Genomic DNA, 27,121 nt, shown 5'->3' with positions numbered 1-27,121 from the left:
CCGTATTAAAAGTGTATCAGGCCTTCCTCCTCCTCCTCCACCTCCTTCCTCTTCTCCTTCTCCTTCTCCTTCTTCTTCTTCTTCTTCTTCGTTCCCTTCTGCTTCTTCTTCGCCTTCATCTTCTTCTTCCTCTTCTTCTTCTTGTATTGCTCCTCTTCTTTAGTTCGCTGCTCCGTAGTCATGGCATGCTCCCGTTCGCGAGCCTCCATTCGATTTCACTTTGGCCTGCACGTACTCGTACTCCTCCCACTTGGAAATACCCGATGATTCTACTCCGCCGATAATTATCCCGGTTGAGCCGACTGTTAGCTGTGTGCTTTTGCTGGAAACGGTCTAAGAATGGGCGCGGCGATGTTCCACGGCCGGAAACTGTCGACCATTACGATCGTCTCGACCGCCTCTCTCCGTTCACCGTGCCGCTAACTCGGCTCCTCGTGTTTTTTACATTAATTCCGATCGGCTCGATGCTCGAGCACCGACCAACGGGACAAGACTGCCGATCGACCGAACCGACCAAAACGAAGTCAAGGGTAATTACATAATCGGAGCAGCCGGGATTTCTTCCGACGCAATCGTCCTCTCCTTCCTTTTTCCCCTCATTTTCGTCGCTGGAGACGCTTAGTTACGCTTCGCAACGGTAGTCGCCGTTTTACGAGCGTTCTATCGAGAAATCTCGGCATCGCATAGGCATTATCCGCTGCCTTCATTTCTCAACGTCGCGCCGGCTTAATACCGATTCGATACGTAGGTGCTTCGGTGACATTTCCCGCTTGCTCGCCTCGCCACGAGCCGTAGGAACTTTCGAGAATTTACCAAACACGTTGAAAGCGGTGGAAATAAAAAAGGGAGAACGAAGGCAGGAAGGAAGGGGAGTGGAGTCGTGGAGTGATCCACGCAGAAGGCGCGGGCGCCTCCTTGGAGACAGGCGAGAGAAGGTGGCGGCGAAGAAGGTCAAAGCGATTTTTCCCTCTAACGGACGAGCTAGAGGAGTCGGCGCGGTGCGGCGGCGAGAGAGCCGCGGTCGCATTTGTTTCACGGCAGCCAGCAGGAGCAACCAACGGCCAACAGGTGTATAGCAGGTGCACACCCCGAGCGGCATCGAGAGTGCCGTGGAGAGCTAAAAAGTTTCACGTCCACCTGAAGGTCCCACACGAGAAACCGGGCGACTTTCAACCGTCGTTTTCTTCAGCGCCACCACCCCTCGACTCCCACCCCACGAAGCTACACTCGCCGTGTACGGTGCCGAACGACCGAAGAAACCATCCGACGAACCCACTCGTTCTTCGTCTTGCCGCGACAGCACAATGCCATACGGCGGCAAAGAAACAATCGATAGGCCCGATACTCGAGTTCGATCCTCCAATTCGTTGCCTTCTGCGTTAGCAACGCAACTTTCCACCCACCCCGCAACTCCATCTCGTTATCTAGCTGGTTAACTCGCTGTTGTGGCGCTATCCACGAAATAGACGAAGAAACGGAGGGCGCACTCGGTTTGCAGCGTGCTAGTGGACACGTCGGTAGAATTACCCGATCTTATTAAAACCATTTCTCATTAAGAGCAGAAGCATACCGCGTACGGTCAAGACAACTTTAAAGTATCGGTATAACGATCGAGTATCTGCCTTTGTACTACTTTTACCGTATCAAAAGAGGCGGCCTGCTTTTACGCCGAATATTCGTCGATATTCAGAATTTCGCAAAAGCTTGTTTTTCTCGGAAATCCATAACACCGGAAAATCGGAGTCAGGTCGTCCTATGCGCTGTACGTCTTTGACGGCGCTACTAGGACAACCTAATCGGACGTAAGATCTCTACGTCCAGAACTAGAGCAACCTAGAGACCCGTGTTTTACACGCTAAAATAGTAAAGATCGTAGCACGTATTTCTAGAAATGGGCAATTCAACGCGCATTCCTTGGAAATACGCGAATTCCTCTAGTTAGAAGCGTAGATCGGTCGCCACGGATGAACCATCCTTTTAAAATTGCCCCTGTAAAGGCAAAGAGAGAAAATCCAAAGACGGTAACGACGAAAGAAGACACGAACGAATACCGGAAGAGGCGAGAAGAAGGAGGAGAAGAGGAAGGTAGAAGATACGTTGGAAGAGTGCGAGGATGCCAGTCGGAGAGAAACACCTGCGTCCCATTATCGATCATCTATCGAACGGGGCCTCCAGTCGGCGCTACCCTCGAAATCACTATGCGTCGCTATGTTTCCGACTGTTGAAATTCCACCCTGTGTCGTGGTGGCTCACCGTCAGGTGCTTCTTCCTGGACGGACAAGTGCAGGCGGCGCGAGTGCTTTCTCGAATTAATGACACGTTGTCCCACGCGAGCGTGGATGGCCTTTCTTCTCGGACTTCTCTTCCCGGATTTCCGTTTCCATTCCGTTTCGTTCTATTCGCCGTTGCCGACCACCGTTCGAGCGAGCGATCATCATGGAAACTTGTTGCGAACTCGGGTTTTTCGACGCGCGTCAACGCGATGACGCACAAACGTCCTACCGACGCGTTCAAATTTCCCATCGACAAACTTTTGCGAAACCTTCGAGAAGCTTCTCGCCCGCTAATGCGTCTTCGTATATCTGCGTACGTAATAAGTGAGAGCGATCAACGAGTAATTAACGAGTTAAGAAGCAGCGAGTAACAGCCGTCTCATAATCGTTAAACGAAGGACAATTTTTAAAGAGTCCGAAGGAAACGACGTTGGCCGAAAAGCGAGATAGGAAGAAAGCTTGGCGCACGCAATTTGCTGCCTCGTGAATTTATGGAAACAGGAGGCACGAGGTGGTCCGGCACCACCGACGCGTCCATTTATGGATAGAGCAATTAATCGAACGGAGGCGGACCGCGATAAAAGACGCGACGATAAAGCAGTCGCGCTCGCGCCAGTAAACACACGCGTATGTTGGCGCACTTTTACTTACTTATCAAAGTTCAATTGAGTTAACGATTGCACCTGTACGTTCCTTTCTCCTCGCTAGAGCGCGGCTGGGATGGATGGCAGCTGGGGCTGGCATGCACGGGCGCGCGTGTCGCGCACACGGTATACCGATACGCGTTCGTGTACGTACAGGTGGGACGGAATCATCATCCTTCTCTTCGAACGGCTCGCACCATCTTCCCGTCCTTATCATAAATTTTCTCTCGTTTCCTGGCCAAGCTCGAATTCGAGCTATCGACCGCTGCCCAACGATCGCTGCTCCACGACCACCGCTCCCCATCGATCTCCGTCCACGTACCGTTCCTCGTCGTCGTCGTCGTCGTCGTCGTCGTTAGAATCGAATCGCTTCGTTCGACCATGCCTCGAACGTCTCTCGATACGAACGCCCGAGAAGGGATCCGTCTTTTTTGCTCGTTCTTTAATAATCGAGTCGGACGATACATCGTCGATGGACGCGTGAAACGACGGCAATGGTGCCGGGTGGTATAATAACAAGGGCGAGCACGAAGAAGGAGGAAGTATCGCGTAGTAAAGCGTGGAAGATCGCAGGCAAGTGCGAAGTAATACTCGCCGCCTACGGCGAAATCGAGTTTCCATCCGTTGGAAATTCCGTTGGATGGCGAACGGGTGAAGCGACAACGACCTAGAAATTGCCGCGGTGTAGATCGACGCGGTAGGGATCGACGAACGTCGGCTAAATCGGTCGTGGTGTTCGTTAAACGAGGAGACGAGCGTAGGTACGTACCACTTACGAATCTTTGAGATTTCCGTCTCGTTCTAGGGAAATTACGCGGTCGTGGCAGCCTCTCCAAGAAGAACGATAGAAACTCTCGAGAAATACGTTGCTTCGAAGGAAGGCAGATCTTTCCCCTGCGAGACGGGACGCGCCCCCCGGTGATGCGAGTTCGGCTTTGGCTTTGGCTTCGGCTTCGGCGAATCGTTTAATCGGAGGCTTGGCCGACGCGCTCGTCCCCGTTAAAAGGAGCATTCACGGATAATAATTAGGGTGCAACGGCCGTCGCGTTCGTGCAGCGTCGCCGAATCAAAAGGGAACAGTGATTGGTGGCTGGCTCGATGAGCAGCAACGGGGTCCTTTAAACTGTCCCGTGTCACACGCTGCTGCTCCAGCTCAACGCTTTTTTACCATCTGCCCCTTGTCGGGCATATGTTGCGGGATAACATCGAAAATGATCCGAAACAGGTAGAGGATAGCAGAGGCTCTATCTACACGGGTTTCGACACTCGCTACCCGTCTGTCGGCGATCACCTGTTGATTTCCTTTAAATCAAAATAATATCACGTTCTACGAGTTTCCACGCTCGGTGAGCAGTCGGCGCACAGTGGCTTTTCCTCCGAAGGGAAGGGTGAATACGACTATGAAAAAACTCGATGCCTCTTCCGGTTTGCCAGAGCGCGCGCGTTCGCTCACGAGTCACCGTCACCGATGTCGCAACTCCGGAATATCTTTCCACGCAGCGCGAATATTTTCCGTCCATTTGCCAACGTTGTAACCCGCGACGCGAAGGTACAAGTTGCCACTTCCGTTTGGAAATTCTTCTTGGCCACACGACGGAACTGCGCCGTGATCGCAACTCTTCCGTTTCCGGTGTATGGACGAATTCCACGATTACGATCTCGACGAACAAGAGCGTCGATTAAGCGACTGAATGGCGGCGTAAACCCCCCGTGAGAGTGGGTCGGTGCCTGGTCGATGAAAAGAGGGGCTGCATGAAAGCTCGACGCTTGATTTATGAACGAAAATCTCGAGTAAACGCCCGTTTCCGCGCTCCGCCGGGCGTGAAATGACTTTGGGCGAGTTCTGCCGCGAGCGGTCTGTCCTCGTCGCGACAGCGAACCGGCCGGGCGTGCAGTTCCGGCACCGGGACACCGGAAGCGCCGGCTCATACATCGGGTATTCGCGTCTACATCGCTTTGACGCGTCGTCGCGTAACCTCGTTCCGATTCCAACTATCCAAATAGCCGCGGATTCGTCCCGTTCGATTCGTCGTTAAGTCGGGCGACCCGTTTCGTAACCTCGATCACCTTAATCCGATCGCCTTAATTTTCTTTCTGACCAATTTCTGGCGAATATCGACTGCGACAAGGTGGATTTCGCTGGTATAACTTCGGTTTAGTAAATCGACTAGCCGGAAACTCATTTCTCTGGCAATCAGTGGCATCGAGGATTTCAGTGGGCGCGGCCAGTGACTCCGAAAACATCGGTTTTATTCGGAATTAAAGGTTGCCTGCGAGGCAGCAACTGCGAGCCGAAAATTACGACGAAACTCGAACCAGAGATCCTTCGAGCGAAATTCCCCAAGGATTTGCCGTCGTACCGCCTCTTTGTTTCGTCGTTGGTCAACTGCGCCTATCTGTCGTGGTAGATGGTGACTTTTTTCAACTTCTCCGGTTTTCCAATTCAACTTTCACGAGGTTTTACTGGAAGCTCGTGGAACTTTGCTATTTATATTCGCGATCGTATTGCTCGACGTTGTAACGCGGTAACGATAACTGCGAACCATTTACCGGGGTCGAAGGTTGTCTTATAAATCGAGCTTTTATTGCAGTTCGTGTCAGCACAGACGAAATGACTTTTATTCCAGCGATAGATTCTCCCCTTTTCTCGTTGCCTTATATTGCCACGTTTTTATCGCGAAAACCAGTCAGAAGCAGATCGAACGGAGATTGCAGCGGAAAGCATCGTCGTTCGATTTCTTCCTTCGGAAACTCTCTCTTTGAGAAATTCAAATTCGAAGAATATTCCAGTACTCGAAGAGTTTAAACGCAAACATTCAAATACTCAAATTCACAGACACGTACGTATACAATTTCCGACGATATTCAAATTTCTGTCGACCAACGATCTCAACGTTGTCGAGAGCATTAAATTTCGCGTAACAGCGAGAAACAATTTAAAATTCCATTTTGATGGAACAGTCGCGAACGAAGGAAGAAGAGGAAGGAATAAATGCCCTCTTATTTTCCTTCTGGCGATTTTTCTTAACAAACCGTGCTCGTTATTGAAGGATAGGTCGGTGCGCCTCTCTCGACAAAGACGTCGCTTTTATCCGCACTGCGGATATATTTATACGTACTCCGCTTTGTCCACCCTTCGCTGATTCCAGATTCCAGATCGTTTTTTCATACGTTTATCGCCGAGAGGCATTGGTTTCCGATCGAGAGCCATAGTCCACAATAAACTCGTCGATGACCTTAGCCAGATCGTCTGGCTGCGTGGGCGTACTGTCTTTTTGATCGCCGAATACACATAAATCGACCGATATGATAACCCAATTAATAACAATAACGTATTTCCTGTAGCGATTTTCTGTCGGTAGAGCTCTTGTAAACGTAAAATCGCGTGCAACTTCTTTTCTGCGGTGTATGCGAACCGTTTTATTTGTAAACGCGATGAAAACGTTTCTTCGTCATCGTTGTCGTATCGTGCCTAATTAAAAATGACGGAAGAGAAAAATCTTCTCGGTGACAGTTTTATCGTCGATTATAATACGCGTATTAGTAATACGATGTTAGTTGGATATCCCTCTCCCCGGCATGATGTAAGTGCTTCGCGATAAAGTTTTCATGCCGGATCGTTGGTCGGTCTCGAGCTGCTGTTTATAAGAGGAATTTATCAGAAGGTTTCGTTTATCGGGACAGACAGTCGGGTCAGACAGTCGGTGGAGACACGAGCGAGCGAAACACGCACACGCGGCACTGCGTGCAGCTGTACGCGAAATTGATGTCGTGCCGCCCGCCCATTTGCAATTTCTACGTAAGAAGGCGCGCTAGTTATTACCGGACTGATCGATCAAAAATTCTGCCTTTGGAAAAAACGGTGTAACGATAAACTAAACTGTCGACCGATACTACCGCCGCTACGAATCCACCATCGCTGCCGGGTAAATAAAGCAACGTGTATGCCTCGATTATCGAGCCACGGAATTTCCTTCTGATTAGCGCGTCTTACGAGATATGTCGCAGTTTAGCCACTTTGACGGTGGATCGTGTATTTTACCAGTGTTTTCTTTCGGAATTTCTGTAATGCGCGTTGTGCTCGGCATACTTTGCCTACGATACAACGATACAACGATTTTACGTAAAAACATTTCGAGTATTACCGCCACACTGAATTAAACGTTGGAAAACAACGTTCACGTTTAATGCACACATTATACGTGAAAGTTTGCAAATTACGCGATGGATTATGCAAGATAAACGGTTAAAGGATTAACCATCGGAAATGCGACGTTTCCTTTATCTCTTTAAACGCGTTGTAACACATGGCACTGTGAGATTTAATACTGTTCGTTCCGAGCAGAAGGAGCAACAGGTGGTTAAAATCGATGTTGCGTTTAGTCGCGTTACGACTGTTAATGATACGCGTGTTAATGATCGGTGAAATGGACGTGCATGCACGGCTGTCGAAGCAGTCGAAACGAAGCAGAAGCTTTTATCGGGACGAAGAGAGTGAATTTTCTTACTGCCCTCTCAAAGTTCAAAGGTTCGACCGATAATACGTTCACTCGCCCGACATCGCTTAACTGATAAGAAATCTGCCTTGCTTATTTACATTTGATATTTGATATAACCACGTGTCCGATATTTTCGTGCGTTATCACGCTTCCTTTTATGCTCAAGTTCCTCTTCGGATTTTATTGACAATTTCATCGCAAAATAGTATCTTTTATCGAAAATGTTCAGCTTTACGAAGAACGTAAACCTGAACATTCAAACAGATCGAAAGAACAAACAAATTGCTTTTATTTGTCAGTGCAACCTCTGTCTTTTCACATGTTCGACAGAAACCTGACCAATGTATGTTTAAAATAAATACACGAAAAACATTTTTTTATATACATTTATGTATCTATTTACGTAGATATGTACATTGTATTTTTGTATCGCAACTTTATCCGAGCTATCCGACCGACGGTGTCACAGATTCCTAGCCTATCAACTAGATTTTTTACGTTTGTGCTGCCATCTCGTGGTAACGCTTGGAAATATTTTAAGCGCAGACGTACGTATTCGATTTCTGGCGTATCAATTGTTCGATGCATATTTCGTTGCATACATAAATCGATAAATGAATGAAAATACCTGCTAGATCGCAGCGGCTCTATGAGTAACGATCAATTTGTAAAGCACAATTAACGACATTAAGAGACTTGCGTGTTATAAACGCTACAGAGATGAATAGGGAGATCGCCTGTACAATGTTAAAAAAGTCAGCCAATAAATGCGCACTAAGAATAAAGACCTCTGGTGGCCAACGACCGAAATATACGCACGCTTCTTCTTCAACGTTCTTGGCAGGAGAAACGAGCGTATGTACGGCGTGAGGGGAAGTGTTCATTCGTACCGGCACAACGACCAGCGAAGGATAAAGAAGAATAAACATAATAATTGCTTAGAAAATTAATTAGTAATTAGAAATAAATTGCTTTTTTTGTATTGAGTATAGAAGTGCCATTTCGGTGAGGGAAGTGGGACAGGAACGACAATCGGCATATCATAAGTAGTCAGATCATTAAAAAATGATCGCGAAATTGTGTCACTTCGTACGTTATCATGTTCTCTCTTGATACGAAATCCCAAAACTGGTCAGAAAAGATTTTGCTCCCCGATTTTCTCATAAAACGACGACGTTGTTAGTAGAAATTTCACAAGGATTCGAATACCTTTTACGCGAGGATTGTGGACGTCGGAAGGATTTTAAATTATTAAACGCTTTGTTCATTTGCAAAATAAGATCGTTTTATTTAATTCCATTTGCAGGTTTACAATAATCTTCTATAAATTTGACTTCTTTGTTCGACCGATGGATCTGGAACAACTCTTTTCTCACAAAAGTGACGAAAATAACGTGATTATCGTAATCATAGTAACGGGCATAGCGTTCTATCGCTTTCTTTCGAATCTCACTATAGACTAAGCGCTTACTTTCGGGTAACTCCGTACGGCTCGGTACGAACGCACGTTTCTCCATTCGCCGTGTATGCTCCCACCAAAAGCATCGGGCGAAGAAATGTGTGTATAGTTCGACCGTTTGACCGTTAGAGGCGGTAATTCGTGGAGCGTACCTTTGGCCAAATTTCTCTCATGCTCATTGACAACCATCCTACTCATCTTTGGACACTATCTGGCATTATCTGAATGGACTTAGTTAATTTTTGTAGCAGACGAAAAACATAACCTTTTATTTCAAGATACTCGATTGTTATTAAAAGTTCGAATGAATTAGAATAAAGGTTATTTATTGCCGTATGCATAATGGCGAATGACCGGGAGGTACTGAGAGAAATTTGGGATGGTAAAATTCCTGTTTGTTTTACGCTTGATTCCGAAGAAATATGTGAATTACAAGGGCCCGACCCATTTTATCTTATGGTGCCTAGGTTAAGTTATTTCCCACTCTGCACAGATAAGGTAAATAAATAACATAAATAATATAAAAGATGTAAGTAAAGTGCTATCAATAACAATTATCTCTATAATTTTTAATCGCTCCATTTTACACATTTTTTTTATTAGATACGAAAACATTTTATAAGACATATACAAAGTGACAGTAAGCAGGAGCACGAGATGTGGTTAGAATTTAATGGTATCCCCCTAAAGTGGCACTATCCGATTGGTGTTCTTTTGGATATCTATTCCAACGACGTTGAATTACCTTGGAATATCGTCGTTCATTTTGACAGGTTCCCAGAAAATGTGCTGATGCACTGTCAAAATAAGTGAGTATATCTGCAAATAGTCGAATATCTGTTTCTAATAAGATACTCGATTTGACGAGACGTTTGAATTTCAATTATAGAGAAGTAGTGGAAGCGTATTTTCTCTCCTGTGTAAAGGAAGCAGATGTATTAAAGCACAGAAGCCAGGTTGTATCCAGTATGCAAAAGAAAGATCACAATCAATTATGGTCTGGTTTACTCAACGATAAGTTCGACCAATTCTGGTCTGTAAATCGAAAACTTATGGAGGCCAGTAACACGGAGGAAGGTTTTAAGTATATACCATTTCGATGTTATACGAGCGAGGACAAATACGTACAAAAACTTGTAAAACCTGTAAACGAGGAAGGCCAAAGGAAGACGTTAAGGCATTTGCTGAACGAAGTATTCCCAGACAATGAAAATGGTAAATATTTTGTTCGTTTGTGAATATTTTATGAGTTATATGTATCGTTTTTCTTGCATAGTTACAGTGTTCACTCATGGTATTAGCCCACCTTTGGAAACACCCCTCCAATGGATGTCAGAACACATGAGCTATCCTGACAATTTTTTACATTTAATCGTGACATCATAACCCACAATGAAACAGCCAATTGACTAATTATCGATGAAATCGTGAGTTAAGTGCTCTTTTCTCTCACCAGTATTACTGGTATTTTAATCAAGATCGCTTTACCACGGGTCTTTTTAATGTTATGTGCTTTGTCGTATATTTATTTTATACGAAATCATAAATGACCCTCTAATTTTTCCTGAATGATATCGGTTAAACGCAAAGCTGTTACTGTTGCTTATATTCTTGTAACGCACGAACATACTCAAACTCTGTCGTAATGGTAACGTTGGACTTGTGCTAAAATCGAATCGATATTGGACCACGTTTATTACAGATCGATCGGATTGTAATTCAATTCGCAATATTGTACCCGGAAGGAAATATATTGTATAAATATAATTATATAAATATTTAAAGAATCATTTATGTATATAAACGTATTAATTACGATTGTATTGGATATCGTATAAAATCAATGTGAATATCATAGGTAGGAAATGAAACGAAAATTGATTGCTACCTTACTTGAAAAAGAGGCAAGTGAAGGGAGCGAAAACATTAAAGACACTAAACTATAAAATAGAGACATGGTCGTTTAATTTACAATCGAGAACCATAATTGTGTTATAAATTAGTTTATTGCACAGCTATCTCGAGGCTTTCGATATATCCTTAATATTTGCGAGGATACGGTACTATCGTTACGAGTTGCCAAAGAGCCGACTGGTCTCCGCACAATAACAGGCTGGTTTCCGTAGCTACTATATTCCATGGTTCTGCGACTCGTCCCAAAGGTTAAATAGTTAACAAGTTCCTTTTTACTTTGTTGCTCCTGAAATGTAGAGATTTACGAGACATTGAAATAATTATTACCCGGAACAATGTACAAAACCATATACAATGTGTTCTTAAAATACAATTTATGTATTAAGACGATTCTAAGTTGAAATAGAAGATTAATAAAATGTTGTTTCTATATTTAATTACAATTTAAATATGACGTTTTCAATTGGTAGACCTGTGCATCGTAAATAAATAATTACTTTAAATATGATCAGAGCAGCGTCTTGGTATCTCTTGTGAATCTCTTCCTTGGTCACTACGGCCTTCACTTCGGGCGATTCATAGCGCTCCGTCATTTACAACTCTTTTTTTCAATGGTCTTTGTATAGGAAACCTGTAACACGTATCGATTTACAAATTACGATATACAAATGGGATCCGCGATTGAACGACATGACAATCATCATAAAATGTCCTGTATTTAACGAACTAGCGAAATCATCGATCGAAAGAACTGTACGATCTGTCCCTCGAAAATTATTGTCTATCAAAGGAGAAGAGAGATAAAAGACAGTGGGGAAAAGAGGCATGTTCCGAGGAGAACGAGAGAACGAAAACAAGCAGGAGAAACGATGGAGAGAAGGCACACGTTCGTCTAGGGTAAAAATAAACTCAGGCTGGACTTTCACAACGCAGTAAACGCTGTCTTCCAACTATTTTCAGAATTAATATTCTCTACTTTTTTCTCCTCCTCTTTTTGATTAGCTACGCAATCTGGTCTTTTCTTTTTCCGTTTCTTGAGAGAGATTTTCTCTTTTTCCCTCCTTCAGCACTAAATTATTGTTCAATCAAAATGATAATGGTTGAATGTTTCTGCTACGTTTTTTCTCTTTAACGTCTACGTCTAACAGATGACTCTACTATGATTCTAATCGAGTTTGAGAACATGCAATCTATATACCGGTAAATTGAACACGATGCCCAGCTTTTTCAAACAACTTTGTTGTACGGACGATGGTTGATAAAATACGGTCCAGGTCGGCGGTTTCTAAAGTCGCTGACAATTTATAAGCAAGCACTGTCTGATGGTATCGGCGGACGGACAAGAAGTACACGGTAAGAATAATCAGCGAAACTTGAGACTTTGTCGTCACGCTGATCTTTAACTCGCAAACAGAGAAGACACGTTATTCGTCTATTGGAACGAAGCCAGAAACTTTTTGGTATCCCTTTCGAACTTCCGGTTGAGAACGCCAGACGCGTGGAATCCTGTCGTGAATTTTTTAGCGTTGTAGACAGTAGCTTATTACCTTTGAATGCGAAACGATTTAGCAAAAGATACAGTGCTATGCAGTTGTACAACTTACTGAGAGGAAATTAACTGGGTCCACGCAATCGTAACTTTAATTCGAACAGATTCATTTGCAAGGTTACACGATCGAAGTAAATATGTAACGTTAGTATGAATTTTCGTGCGCATATACCACTGTACCCTTCCTAATTGCATTGTAACAGTCGGTGACATTTATTGGCGTTGATTGAAGCGTTGCATCAGTCATACTTTGATTCAAGGTCTGTTTTGCGCGCACACGGTGGCCTCAATAAAAACGAATCGCGATTTAATATTAGGAACTATCGATAAACATCGTTTATTCCTTAATACAGCCGAAATTATCGGCTAGAATGAACACCACTTACAAACAGAGTTATCGCGGATTTCATTCTCTTCCCATTTGCAATGTTAATCATGCCAAGTGATTTTAAGCTAATTACGTACCGGGAGAACGCAATATGGCCTACAATAAGAACGATAAGATATTTAATAATCTTTCAAAAAATCGTAGAGAGTAGTATCGATAAATCAGTGCAACTATGCTACCACCGTCGATAACAAAAATGCCTGGACTATACGATTGACGTTAAGAGCTTCCATAAACCTGCAGAGGGATTCAAAACTTGTTTGATCAACGTCATTCGGGACATTACAATTTTAAATAAGCTGTTAAAGTCACATTTAGATAGGAATGCAACAATTAGTACAAGTTTATCGCACGAAACTAATCGCGCTTCCGGTTTAATTATCATGTATTCCAATCCAATTATACGTCTACTCTAGAGATATATAGGAATATATGTATCGCATCACATGCATGTGTGCAGCTGCCCGCGCTACATTTTTTAGCCCCTGCTACATAAGTTCAAGGAAACAGTCAATAAAAACAGCAATTCAATTTTTCTCTCCGCATTAGCCTGCTGCATTAACGGTGATTTATAAATAAACATGTAGTCTTTATATCGTAAAAAAAACTCGTCGAGTTTTAAGAATGAGAAGACATTTAGCAATTTGAAAAAACAACTACGATAAGTTAAAGATCTTTTACGTCATTTATCGACACAAGTGCATAGCCGATGAACAGCAACTGCATGGCGTGCAGGCAGGCGTGCGATTGCGTGCCTAGAAAGTTTAGCGAGTACGTGTGCGATCGTCGATCCTCGGATACTACCAATCAACCACGATAACGGAAACAATGCATCGGTTGCATCGATTGCAGATCGCACGGCTGTATGAGTGTGCATCCGACGTGACTACTTTCAGTATACGAATCACTAAGTTGACTTGTCCTTATCTTCGATATGACTTCAGTCCTCGTTCAAATGCGACAGAATTATTTAAAAGTATCGCGGAGAAGTGTACTTTAATGATAAATGTAACGCGTGTGTAACGCCGGTATTTCAGAATATGACGAAATTTCGAACCGAATGACGTCGGCATATTGCAAGCTTGTATCGCAGTTGTAGGTTTTAAGTTGAATTTGGCGTAATTCGAGGTAGAACGTTGCAGTAGTATTTCACGAGTTTCTTCAGCGTGCGAAACGTTTCGTTAGATAAGATTACCATCTTTGCTGAAAAAGAAAAGAAGAACAATCGTTCGAACAATAGCAGGAATGATACCGATTTGCGACATTTTTCTTCGTACGAGCTTTCAACATCAAACCTCTTCAAACGACATAAGTGATTGGATTTATTTCTCACCTTATTTCTAGAGTTATTTCTCAAAATATTGGAACGTTATTCGCGTTATTGTCACAAAAAAGAAAGGCATAAGGCAAAGGAAAGTTGTGGGGTCGATGAGACAAAAGTTACTTTGTAAGCCATGTCTGTTATTTCCTCGAATGCATTTCTAATTATATTCTCGTCCTCGATGTATCGATACGTCGCGTAATAAATAATGGGATGAAACAAGATCGAGATCAAAGACTGTACCGCTCCCTCGAAGTCAACTTGTAAATCGGCGTGTGTATGTATCTTTGTTCGACTCTGTCAACTTTTCTCAAATTATCAGTTTCCCGGTTATCTCGAGACGCTCAGTCTGCCACGCGTGTAAGCGCCTCTGAGAAATGTATATACATAATCAAATGTGTTTTCACAATCACGTAATCTCGTACGATTAGAATTATCTAAAGCTACAAGAAATAAAAGAAAAGGATGTACTGATTGCATTATATTTTCGATGGTGGCAAAACGTGATACAAAAACGGTTGCGAATTTGTATTCCACGATAAACACGTACTGTGGAGTCAGGGTTAAAGGGAAAGGTCGTGCCACTATAATTAAGTTAAGTTGTTACGTTACTTAATTAAGTTGTTAATTACTTCGAAAAATGAAAATAATACACGAAGGTTTCTTTTAAAATAGTCTCTTATATTTTCTCTCAAATTCTCATAATCTACGCGTGTGTATATAATACAATATTTAATACAGTAATTTTTCTTTCTTCGAGCGTACAAAAAAAGTGAAATAAACGACAGATTCATGATGCCTGTCTCACCGTACATTAAAATCGTTCTCAAGCATTCTCTCTCCCTTTCTCTCCGAATAAATTCAGTCTCTCCCTCTCACGCTGTCGCTACGTTGTTCTCGGTGAATCACAATAGCGGATATGCTTGGTAATCGGTCGAATTTTGCCGACAAATTGAGAAATATGCGGATCGGGCGATGCGCAGTATATCGTTGCTTTCGCCGCTGTTTTTAACGTCCGCTGAGAATTTCGACCGTACAAAGAGAGGGAAAAAAATGGATAAGCCCTCGAGGCTAGGTATCAACGATTCTACGATTATCACACTTTGAGCTGCCTCTCTTGGCGAGGGAATCCGATTCGTTCGTTTCTAGCTCTCGATCAACCCTCAGAACGAGTTCACGTTCGACTAACACAGTTTTCCATATATCATCCGGATGATTTATGATCGAATGCGAATTAAATGCCAACCGATCAGAATGACTGGAGATGTACAGTGGACGAGCGGAAGATATATATTAAAAAGGAAGAAAGAAAAAAAAAAGAAACGAACAAAAGTATGATCTATCGAATTTATACGACATCTAGATCGATCTGGTTTATCCGATTAGAAAACAGAGAAGAGAAACAAGATGATGATTTTGACGCGTCGAATTAGCGACCAAATAAATAAAAGAATAAATGTGAATACTGATATTATTACACGCTTGGACGAGTCACCGGTGTTCTCTTTCGCGGAGCGTATCCTTGCCAACAACCCGCACGGGAACTCTTCTTTGCCGCGGAGAGGACGTAAAAATACGTGGCTCGTTCTAAGGACGCGAGACATTTTGGTCCTTGATTCTTTCTCGCGCCAGCGAAGCTATAAGGCACGAGCGATCTTTAAAAGGCACCGGGCGAGTTTTCAAGCGCTTCGTTACATACAATTTGATCATATTAAAATATAATAATTATGTATACATATACATATTTATTTATATATATATATATATAAAGTCACTTTGTCTCTATCGTTCAACACTACATATATATATATATATATTTTTCTTTAGACATATAAGATACACGAGCATTATGCTTACAACGTAATTATTTCTGTGTGTGTGTGTGTGTGTGTATGTATGGTTTGTGTATATACATCATCTCCCTGCACGTGGGTTTAAAACGTGGGGGTTCGCCCACGAAGTTTTTCTCCCCACTTCGAACCAACCGTTCGTTCTCTCCGTGTCTCCTTCCCCTCTCTTTTACTTTCTGTTCACACAGTTTGATGCACTTAAAAAATATTGCTTATACAACGCTTTATGCCTCGTTTAATAGACTCTTGTGGGCTGTGCACATGGAACACACGCGTGCGCACGTTCAAAACGCGCGCCGACATACAAGCAATCACGCATTTGTTTCTCGCGCTATCGAACGCGCACGCTCTCTCTCTCTCTCTCTCTCTCTCTCTCTCTCTCTCTCACACACACACATACACACACGCGCGCGCGCATACACACACACACTCTCTCTCTCTCATCAGTCGGTTCGACAGTACGTTTATTATGTAAAACGTTGTTATGGCATTATGTAATTCATTATGGCTTAAGATTACGCTATATTTTATTGTACATTGCCACCTTGACCCTATCGGCGAACGCGGACAAGGTTAATACGGTTTCTTCTCCCACTTTGGCGATATTCGATTCTCGAGGTTTATTCTTTGCCAAAGAAATTCGTTAAAAAGATCTCAGTTAGAAAATGAATAAAAGAAAGAGATTAGCGGTACGTTTGGTAGATGAAATTCCATCTACCAATAGAGGTAGGAAACCGGAGGAATTTAGTTTCTGCTCCATGAAGGCATGAATCCAGGTAAATACCGTTGACCCGTGCGTAGCACTATCCACGAGGAACGCAAGTGCATCTTTCTGGCTGATAATACACGCGGCTATCGCAACGCGTGAGATTAGTTGCGCTTGGAACGAGCTCGATTGAGTCTGAATATTGAAACATTGACGTAACTGCTCTGTCTGCGATGGTAATTTACAAAATTGCCCTTCTTTGCCGCGACGTGCTCAATTGCCGGATCGCAGAACATTCGTGGAACGCTATTTTCGGTTTCCCATCCGAGGGAAACTTTCTCGCCGGATCGTACTCTATTTTCGCAGACCGTGGGGCACACGCTGTACGCGTAGATTATCTCGTTCCAATCGATTCGGGCAGATAGCGATCGATTATCAGACACAGAAAACGGAACGGGGCATTTCCGAGTTTTTCTTTTTTTTTTCGCTTCGCGACCGACCGCTGATTCAGAAACTTTCTTCGCCGTGATAGCTCGAAGGTCGTTCGACGATAAAAATGAACGCGTTATCGACTCGAGAATCGAAATAAGCCGGCGGAATACCAAGCGGAGAACGAACGCATGAAACGATGTAAACGCGTGAATAATTTATAAGAATAATTAAGAACATTACTCTCGTGGTTTTGTACCGCGAACGAGTGCGCTAACCTAAATTAGAATCGCGACCATATTCTCTAAACACTCGATGCTATAACGACGTTGAGTCCCTGTGTGATTCTAATTTCTATATTATATGTATATCGTGTAAGGCACGCGGATTTTACGGAACGTTTTCGTGTGTGTGTCTTTTTGAAAGTCTCCCCGTACGATCAGTCTCGTATCCCGACTTGGAGTATACGTATATGTGCGATCAACGAACGAATCGTTTCGACGTAGAACATTGGATTGTCAAAATTTCATCGATCAATAGCAATAAAAATATTTACAATTACTTTATCGCAACAAATACATATTTTTAAGTTTCTCCACGCGGAATCGATTCGCCGTTTTACATTCCCCTTTTATCCTTGTCGATTTCTTAGCGGAATCGAGACACAAATTTGTACAAAATATAGCTCTATATACGACTAAGTCTACGTGTAAGTTTGCTCTAAATTGGGCGACACGTTTGTTCTAGGATCAGCGAGAAGAAAGGCACGGATGGCGGCCTCGAAGGGAAACGTGTACGGCGAATTTCTCGCGAAGTCCTTCTTCGACATTTCGTCCCTTTCCTTCTTCCTCGGGATCGCACATTCGATACAAAAATAACCACGAATGATGATGCTAGCGAGGAGATCGAACCAAATTATTATCAAAGATGCATCGATATGTTCGAAATCCGAGTTTACTCGGCTCGATCTTCCCATATCATCCTATATACATATTTACAGAAAATTCGATCCAGGATGAAGGAAACGAGATACCTAAGGAAATAAATCGCCTGGCTGTTCGAGAGGGGAGAGAGTTCCGGAAAATTAGAGAGGAAAAACTGAGACGAAACCCTGTCGTAATACTTGCGCGCCATGCGTGGCACACGGCTGCGCGTATGGAAGAAATTGTTTGAGCAATTAAACGATATTAAGAGATCGATCCTCGATTGAACGCGAAACGAGAGGAGCGGCGTCGGTTCGTGGAAAAGTCCGGTGTCGCGACACCGATCTGCTTCTACCAAGAAATCGAACCGGGCTCGAAAAAGAAAAACCGGTAGCCGTTTCCCATGGTCGATTACGAATCGAGCGTTTTCCGCGAAGGCAATTGGCGGCGAAATAAAGGCGGTTTCGTGGTGTTGCGTTGCGGAACGGCACGGTGCCGCGCGCGAGACCACGCTACCGAGTTTTCCTCATGATCGATATCATACCGAGACTGACATAATTCCGTAATTATAGCGAGCACACTCGACCTCTAAACGGCCTAGCCGATAGCCGTCGAACGAGCTAATCTCGTCGATAAAGCCGGCGCGAGAAAAAACTTCTTCGTGTGTGTACTTCTCGACGATTTTCATGGGTGGGGAGAAGGAGGGAGAGTAGAAGGGGAGGAGTGAAGAAACCTTGCGGAGGGCAGCGGGAGAAAAAAAGGCCAGATCCGAAGAAGTTGGAACATGCCGAACGAAGACGCGACCGTGTATAATCTCCTTCCATATCCCGGCTCGTCCAATGGTCGATTAAGACTTATCGTGATGTATAACGCGACACCGATGATCGAAGAAATGATAAACGCTTACGTGGCATACGACGTGTCGTAGATCACGTACCAATCGATCCTGCCCGGCTAAATCCTTTGTGGAAGGTCTTTTGCTATCCAACGAATATCTACGAATCGATTGAAACGTCCTCGATACGGATAAAATATTAACTATAATTTTTTTTTTTTTGTTTCCGAATTAAATGTCATCGATAACGGTTACATTGAACGGAGATATCGGCTTTAAAAAATTGCTTTCATATCAAATATCGACTCCTTGATATTCGATCAATTTGGATGGATACTATATCCCGTCAAGATAGAACAAACCGTCGCTCCTGTTTCGCGCAATCGAGGATCAAACGTGATTTACCAATTAAGTGTAATGAGGACTCGCTGGATACCTAACAAACGCACTCCTGACCTGTGGGAACTCAGTGTACGGACTTGGGTGAGCCCTCCAGGATACCGGCAATCTCAGGCTCAGCTCGAGAGCATAGTCGTGACCCCTGCCTTCGTTCAAATTACAGATACTTTGGCAGTTGTTGTTGTTGTTGTTCACGATTATACTGTGGCTACTGACTGGCGACAGGCCTCTTTGGATCGCGTGTTCCTTGATGGGTTTGGTCACAGGATTGTCCAAATACGGCTTGAATAAAATTGCGTCCTTCTTCAACGTTGGTCCCGGTGGCGGAGGCGCGGTGGACGAAGGTGGTGTTGGCACGGTGCTCGATACCGGCTCCGTCCTCGACGGAGAGGCGACGACGAGCCTCTTTGGCTTCACCAAACAGAGCGGCGTTTCCTGAGGAGGCACTTCGTGGCAGGAGTTCGTCCTGATCGGGTCTTCGGCTTCCAGGCAGAGCCTCTTCGGCGACGGCAGAGTTTCGTAACAGCAGGAAAGCGTGCAGTGCTGTCTCTTAAACGCAGGGGACAATTCCTCCGAGTGCTCGGGAGCCGAGGCGATCTCCGAGGAATATTCTCGAGGCGAATAACAGTACAGTCTGGTGTGCGAGTTGGAGTAGCAAGATCCTCTTAAGGAGGTTTCCTGGTAGCACGAAGCGACCGGTGTTACGACGTGGCCGTCCATGCAACAGGCGAGATTGCAAGAAACGACGGGCTCGTTCTCGGAAGATACATCGACCGCTGCTGGATGCTGGTAGTACGGAAAATGGTGCGAAGATGAGGAACCAACGTCGCAACAGTAAAGAGGCGGAGGCGATCGCTCGAACTCGATTTCAATTCGATCCTGCGATAAGCTCGAAACGTAGTTCGACGTCCTCAGATCTACCGGTGAGTCACCGGAAGCGGCATCCTGGATAGGGCCGAGCCGTTGTCTGGAGTTTCCACGGAGGGCGATCTCGCCTCGCAGTTCCGTCTCCTGCCCGAGCCACTTCTGTACCTGACGACGGTTTATGCCAAATTTCCTGGCGGTGGCACGTTGATTGCCCGCCACGCCGACGTCTCGATGAAAAGCGTCGAGGACGTCCAATTTGAATCGAAGGGAGAAAGATCGTCGACGAGCGAGGTCGTTGGATGAATTGTGGCCGCCGGAAGAGCAGTCGAGAGGGTCTATCTCGCTGTCGGAGCAACTTGTGCTTGATCTACCGGAGCTGACTGGTTCCTGAGGGCTCGAGGGTAAAGAGTACCCTTCTCGATCGTGTACGGGGCTTATCGGACAGGAGTCGGCGAGTGTCGAGGTAGCGGCAGGTGGTCGTTGGTAATCGACGTACGAAGACGCGACAACGGCTTCTCTTCCTTCTTCCACGATCGGTGCTGCGACATCCTCCTCCAGCTGGATCTCTTCCTTGACCATCGCCCTACCGATTTCCGGTTCTTCAGCGATGTTCTCCGTTTCCTTCTCTGCGTGGATACGAACCGCGGTGGTCGTCGTTTCCCTGGACTCTCTCTGGTGTTGCTGCTGCGCCGATCGGTGGTGCAGGGACGGGATCGGCTTCTCGGAATCCAACGTTGGTGACGCGTGTGCGTGTGCGTGTTCGTGGACGTGCACGTGCAAGCATGGACTCGCGGAGGCCCGTGGGGAATCCAAGTGAACGGACGTGGTGGAGCTGGAGCTAGAGTTGGAACCGGTGCCGTTGGCTGGATACGAAATGGGCGAGAGAGGGACCCTCGAGACACCGGGGGAACTCGTCGACTCGCACGGCCCTGGCGTCGCCGCCGAGTCTGGGCTCGCTCGTTCCGTCTTTATCATCGACGGCGCTAGCAGCGATCCGTACGACGGCGGTGACGATGATTTCCCGTCCATCGACGACGACGAATCCACGTCCCCGTAATTTTGTTGAGATCGATGATGATGATAAGTAGCACTAGGTGTCGAAGAACGATGTCGATGTAACGACGATGTGGCGATCGCAATCTCGTTGCTAGCCTCGTTACCACCGTATCGGTGGTGTTCCTGATGAACAGGTACTCGATACGCCGTCAGAGTCTGATACACTTTCGCTTCGTTTCGACCGTCAATAGAATTTTCGTGTTCTCGTTGGCCGTCCGAATTTAGAACGTAGTAGGTGGATTCCTGATCTGCGCGTGTCTCTGAGTAACCGTGAACGTCCACCGTTACCTGTACTCGATCCTCCGTTTCCCGACAAGAATGATGCTGCTCGGAATTGCTGCCGGAATATTCTTGATATCCGAGACGAACGGGCAAAACCGGCGCCGTCGCCGTTCCAGATTGGGAAGCATATTGGGGCGAAGAGGGTGAACCACCATGAGGAGGATGAGAAAGAAGAGGTGGGGGCCCTTGCTGTGTAGCCAGCTCGTCGCCGTGCAGTCTGGCGAGGCTGAGGTTCAAGGCCGGCGCTGCTGGAGTCACGGCAGGCCCCGTGGCTTCCGTCACGGTACCGTCCGGCTTGGAAACACCCACGGGAGAGATCGCCGTTGTCGAGACCACTCCACCACTGGTATTTCCAGTCTCGGCACAACTGTTTCTCAAATTATCCTCGCACTGCAGCCATTTCTGTATTTGGCGTCGATGAATCCCGTACTTCCTCGCGGTGGCACGCTGATTTCCACGACAGTCGATGTCGTTTCTGTACGAATCGAGAACCTTGAGCTTGAAGGCCGGAGCAAATATCCGTCTGCTTCCCATCACACCGACCGATTTCCTCGCATTCTGTTGCTGCTGATGTTGATGCACTGATTGCTGTTGTTGCTGTTTTTGATGCACCATTTTCACTGCTGTGTTTCCCTCACCGAGCACTTCGCTTACTCCATGAGCCATAACGCGTGTTATATTTCACGAACCGAACTCCTTCGCAGCGTGACGATGACCGTCACGTCGAACACGAGAACGAGAACACGACGATGAGCTTCGAAACCGGGCACTGCCAACGACGCACGGGGGTACCTTAACGCGTAACATTGCACGAAGTGGCCTGGCCGCGCCGCGCACGGAGTTCCTTTTAGGTCTTGGTAGATGCCGTAACTAATTTTCATCCCCACCACCGGCGACGAATGCGGCTGCTTCCCACTGAAACGATCTTTCCCTTCCCCTCCCTCGTCCCAAGCTCGCGCTCTCGCTCGCTCACCCCTTGCCGCGCGTCTCCCTTCTCATTGCCGCACTCTCGGTCTCTCACCGTACTACCCCCACTCCCGCATCGACCGTACTCTCGCGCTTTCTCTCTCTTTCCTACCACCGATCCATTCTCTGTCCTTTACTCTCCGTATTCAGTAAGCGCCCCTCGACGTCCCGCATCCCACTCGAGTAGCACAGGCGCTAGTCCACCGCCGTCGGCCACCAGTCATTCTTCTTTCTTTGCGCCACCGACCTAACCTCCACCAACTTCTCTCTTTCTACGGCTCTCGTCATCCTGCCTGACTGCCCGCACCCGTAGGCGCCCCACCCGCCCCTCCCCCCCGTCGCACCCTCTCGCCTTTCTCTCCTCCCTTTCACACCTCAGCTCCGTAAAACTCCGCCATTTTGTGTGCTCACTTCCGTTAATGACGCGCGCGGGAAACGTCACGCCAGCGTGACGACGCTCTCGGCGCCATGTTGTCTGCCGTACTCGTCTGACTGCCTGCCTGCCTGCTTGCCTGCTTGCCTGCTTGCCTGCTTGCCTGCCTGCCTGCCTGCCTGCCTGCCTGCCTCTGCCGTTCGCTCGCCCGCTCGCTCACTCGCTCGTTGCTTACCAACTCTCGGCTCGCACTAGCCAGCATGGAGCCGTGATTTTTGTTCGCCTTTCTCCTAGTGCGACTCGATCATATCTTCTCTCGGCACTCGCTATACTGGCATATGCTACGCAGAATCTTTTCCAATGTCTGTGAATTGCGATCGAATCGATTCGAATCGAATTAAAGCGTCAAAAGAATTGTGGACGCGCGACTCGACTCGACTCGACCCGACGAGCTACGATGTTTTCTCGCGCGGCTGAGATTAGGCGTGTTATCTAGGTTAAATCGTTGAAGACCTACGTCAGACTTCGCATACGGTACGATTCTTGAAAGTTTGCCGTACCGAGCGCCAACACAGCGACCGTCGTCTAGGAAGTTTTATTGGCATCGAATAAGGGGAAAGGCCGGTGAGGCAAGGGGATTTTGCCTTCCAGGAAAAATGCTTGTGGCCGTGTCAGCTTTGCCAGGTAGTGGTAGGTCTCGTTAGGGTTGAAGTACCGTTCCCATTATAATCCCGGTAGGGTAATGTGATCTGTATTGTTCTTTCCTGGTTATTACCAGCATTCTACCGACTTACCGTTACCAGTCACTACGGTGGCTATTCATAGTTTTCGTCGCATTCTTATTTTTCGTTTCTCGAATGCTCGTCCTATTCACTTCTTGGTTATCACTGAATGAGATTTCGAAGCGTGCATACGGATCACACGTTCCTCGCATATACGTAGTGGAATGAGATCATGTTGTTTTTGTGGCGTGAGCCGACAGTTAATATGTTTAGCTTTACGCGCGGTTGCCATGTCGCTGAGCCGCACGTAGGCCGCAACGTATACGGACGCGGAGAGACCTGCAAGCAATGACGCAAGCCTCGTGTTAGTATATATGTACTTTGGAGAAACAGGAGTGAGAGAGACGGGCCTTGTAGAAAGAAACGAACCGAGGCCTCGTAAATTTCCACGATTCGCGCCACTAGCAGAAACTGAGACTCGACCGATCCTCCTGTCGTTCCACGAAGGAGCACCCTACTGCGTTTCTAAGAATCTGCCTGCTTATTCTCGCTCCGTCGATCATTCCAACTCCGAACCGCTTCTAAATACATCTGACAATCATTAACATCGCGACGAGAGGAACGTGCCTCCTGAAGCGATACGACCTTCGCATAGTTTCGCGAGCGTGTCTCATCTTTTTGGTATTTTATGCTTGTCGTTCAAATCACGAGATCGTATCTTCTTTCCTTTTTTACCGAACTCAATGTTGTTTTCCTCTATCATCGGACGTCTCATGATCGTAGTCGAGCTCTGGGTCTATGGAAAAGAAACGAGAGCAGAGCCGATCGTGGAATAATATCGGTAAGAGGTATAGCAGTAGCAGACCGACAGTCGCCTAAGTACGCCACGATGGCTGGCACGTTCATCGGATTTGTCCTTGGGGCCGAAGGTAGGTGCAGCTCGAAGTCCGAGGACGTGGCAACGCAGCGGCCAGGCTCCCCCTCCTTTGTCCGCCGGCCGGTCTTGCCAGACAGGGTGTCGCCAGCTCGGTCGGCCTGGCCGTCCGGGTTGCTACGAGGGGAGAGGGGAAACGAACAACCCGATGGTGTAAAGGGGCAGGGGGATTCTGTGGGTTAGTGTCTGTATAAGCGTGTGACGGAGCAAGCATTAGGGGGAAGGAGCACGTTTATGAGAGGGAATCGTTCCGAACAGATTACACAGGCGAAACGGAGAAGACCGAGTATAGGAAGGAGAAGGAAGGAAAGAGGGATCTTGTAGTTCGTAAGGTCGAACGTGTGTGCGTGTTATACGATCGGTCGTGGACCTACATTCACGCGGGTAGCCATGTTTGAAAACTCGCGTCCCGCTGGAATGTAGCCTGCAGGGGCCCCATCGTTGATTCCTCCCTTCCTCTCCTTCCTCAACGTCACCCTACGCGATTCCCCGGTTCAAAGCTCGACGACGATGCTCGAACGCCTACCTTCCTCAGCACTGGTCCTCCTGGGGCCCTCTTTTCTCTCTCTCCCTCTTTGCCTTTCTATGGTTTCCTCTTCTATCTGCCCATCCTCTCGCTCTTCTCGTCTCTGCGGCGTTCCATGCTTGGCGCCCCAAATGGTCGCGTAACCAGAGACGCGCCTCTGGCCTGGCCTGGCCTGGCTTGGCCTGGTCGCGCCAGACTTCTCGGCGCCCAAATGATGTACGCCGACCATTCTCTTTCCCTCTTTCTCCCCCATGTTCGTTTGCTTCGGTTTCGTAGCCTTCGCTTTCCTTGCTCTCTTTTCACGCATTTGTACTTGCGCGCGTGTGTATATGTGTGTGCGCGTGTGTGCGTGTGTGTGTGTGCGCGTGCGCGCGCGACAGTCAAAGGACAGAGTCACCGGATTGAAAGTAAGAGTAAGCGAGATAAGACGCTTCTATTTACCATTGCTCCGACTTGCGACACCTCACCTTTGAGTTCTGTGTACCATACTATACTCATATAGCCCTTACCTACCTTACTTGCGGGGCAAAAGTCACGTGAGAATACCAGCGTAAAAGAAAAGGGCGTACCGGTTGCAATTCCTTGCAAAAAACGCATTAGACAGTTCTCTCCGTTATCTTTGTCTGTGTTACACGCGTATAGAGGCATCGTTCAAGGCTTCTTGGCAAACACGAGACAAACAGTCGCCTATGATACTTATTTTGCTCGGACGATTGATCGAATCCTGTCTGAGGCTGCACTGTCCAAGTTTTCGTATAATTGGCTTCTGTCCAGTACGTAATATCACTTCGCTGTGTATACGTATACGTTTCGAACGAGCCTCTGTCAAGCAACGCTTTGTTCCTTCATTCAACTAATTATACCTTCGTTTGTCTTCGTTTTTGGGCCTTATGATCGGAGTTGGAGAAAAGAAGTATCAACTCCGTATACTCTACATCGTGTAGTATAACGAATAATTGTAGACAATTTAGGACGATAATACGTATGTAAGTTCTTTTGTCCAGAATGAAGAGCGGCACTTGCTAAAATTGCAGGTCCGAGTTTATAACCTGAGTTTATTTACGTACATGCTAACTGGGAGAGCGCCACACGTGCACCAGCACATACAGTTCCATTGCTACGTGTTGGTGTTTGCGTTGTATACGTTATTCTACGTGCATATGTGTGAACGCTTGTGTATTTTAAATCTAGTCGCATAGATGAACCGTAACAGATTGTGTGTCCGTAAGAATTTCTAATCACAGCGGGGTTTCGATGCAAAATTTCGAAGCTTGAACAATTCGTAACGAAATGAATTTAGTGCATCAGGGAACGAAACATGTCGCCTCGTACCTTGACAGATAAAAGCAGCCCTGATTATTATCTATACGTATACGTAGGTTAAGCGTCACAGTTGGTCGCATCGCTCGTTTGCCCACGTACGAATGCAGAAATATACCTTCTCCGTGGGCGGTCACACGATGGCGCCTACTCGCGCATACCTGCGCATACCTGTGTGAGCCCGAGGCTAACCTCGCAAACTCTCGTTTCATCGAGATTCTTCGATTCGTTCCTTTGCACAATCCACTCGCTTTCTTTCGTGTTATCGCCAAGACAAAGAAGGATGGAATAAAAGAACAAAAAGACAACAACGCGTAGAAAGAAACGTTATCGAGAACGAACGCAAGGATCGAAGTGCACACGAGTAAGTGAAATACAATAACGCCCACATTTGCAACTATACGAGAAACGTACACATGCTAACCTTTATCTTATCATTGGCGAAGGCGTATCGAGGTTGACGAGGTTGCCATGCGTTTGCTTTTGATACGACGATGAAAGACAACGACGATGCGGATGACCACAATTCGAAACGATTACTAGCATCTTTCGTATTTGGTTTTCGCGAAAACCTTGAATTCGAACACGGGGATCGTTACGGGTGTAGTCTCCCTCTGACCTCGATGGTTACCGCCTCGCGATTTGCTTTATCGACCGAGCGGTAAAAAATTAAAGGATTAAAAAGCCACGTATTATCCGTTATTTGCTTTATCGACGTTTGAATGCTACTTTTGATCCTATTTCTCATTCAATTCTTTTCTCACTTTTTTGATTTAATGATATTATCGATTCATTTATTTTTTTGCGGTGTTTACATATCAATGTATAGTAGGGTTTTTTTAATCACACTAAACTTCTTAAGACCGCTCATGTTGCTTCAGCGTTT

At 46.1% G+C, this 27,121-nt stretch overlaps 3 protein-coding genes across 5 annotated transcripts; 1 reads left to right on the top strand and 2 right to left on the bottom strand.

Annotated features, from left to right (window-relative positions):
- Positions 1 to 266: 266 nt before the first annotated feature.
- Positions 267 to 10,703, top strand: LOC126865254 (autophagy protein 5). The gene is made up of 4 exons (XM_050617586.1): positions 267 to 9,373; positions 9,479 to 9,684; positions 9,765 to 10,090; positions 10,152 to 10,703. Exons 1-4 carry the CDS (start codon positions 9,218 to 9,220, stop codon positions 10,259 to 10,261), a joined length of 798 nt encoding a protein of 265 aa, XP_050473543.1. The 5' UTR covers positions 267 to 9,217; the 3' UTR covers positions 10,262 to 10,703.
- A 113-nt stretch (positions 10,704 to 10,816) lies between these two features.
- On the bottom strand, positions 10,817 to 26,820 carry LOC126865259 (uncharacterized). Of its 3 annotated transcripts, none has more exons than XM_050617599.1 (3): positions 26,660 to 26,820; positions 11,287 to 11,420; positions 10,817 to 11,075 (listed from the first exon to the last, which is right to left on the bottom strand). In XM_050617599.1, the coding sequence occupies exons 2-3, from the start codon at positions 11,380 to 11,382 to the stop codon at positions 10,875 to 10,877; spliced, it is 297 nt and encodes a 98-aa protein (XP_050473556.1). In that variant the 5' UTR covers positions 11,383 to 11,420; positions 26,660 to 26,820; the 3' UTR covers positions 10,817 to 10,874. The 3 variants fall into 3 exon arrangements, with proteins under 3 accessions (XP_050473556.1, XP_050473555.1, XP_050473554.1); XM_050617598.1 differs by lacking the exon at positions 26,660 to 26,820 and adding an exon at positions 12,394 to 12,556; XM_050617597.1 differs by lacking the exon at positions 26,660 to 26,820 and adding an exon at positions 11,988 to 12,299.
- LOC126865235 (uncharacterized) lies at positions 14,708 to 22,648 on the bottom strand. Its single transcript, XM_050617534.1, has one exon. It carries the CDS (start codon positions 22,058 to 22,060, stop codon positions 19,199 to 19,201), a length of 2,862 nt encoding a protein of 953 aa, XP_050473491.1. The 5' UTR covers positions 22,061 to 22,648; the 3' UTR covers positions 14,708 to 19,198.
- Positions 26,821 to 27,121: the final 301 nt, after the last annotated feature.

Source organism: Bombus huntii, chromosome 4 (genome assembly GCF_024542735.1).
Source record: "Bombus huntii isolate Logan2020A chromosome 4, iyBomHunt1.1, whole genome shotgun sequence".
NCBI classification, from domain to species: Eukaryota; Metazoa; Arthropoda; class Insecta; order Hymenoptera; family Apidae; genus Bombus; species Bombus huntii.
This window is presented reverse-complemented; position numbering and strand designations above follow the sequence as displayed.

Excerpts from the sequence above, each read along its gene's own strand:
- LOC126865254 (XM_050617586.1), top strand. The coding sequence starts at position 9,218 with ATGGCGAATGACCGGGAGGTACTGAGAGAAATTTGGGATGGTAAAATT. Across the intron at positions 9,685-9,764 it reads CTGATGCACTGTCAAAATAA|AGAAGTAGTGGAAGCGTATT; the intron begins GTGAGTATATCT and ends TTTCAATTATAG. Across the intron at positions 10,091-10,151 it reads ATTCCCAGACAATGAAAATG|TTACAGTGTTCACTCATGGT; the intron begins GTAAATATTTTG and ends TTTCTTGCATAG.
- LOC126865259 (XM_050617599.1), bottom strand. The coding sequence starts at position 11,382 with ATGACGGAGCGCTATGAATCGCCCGAAGTGAAGGCCGTAGTGACCAAG. Across the intron at positions 11,076-11,286 it reads CTGCTCTGATCATATTTAAA|GAGCAACAAAGTAAAAAGGA; the intron begins GTAATTATTTAT and ends TCTACATTTCAG.
- LOC126865235 (XM_050617534.1), bottom strand. The coding sequence starts at position 22,060 with ATGGCTCATGGAGTAAGCGAAGTGCTCGGTGAGGGAAACACAGCAGTG.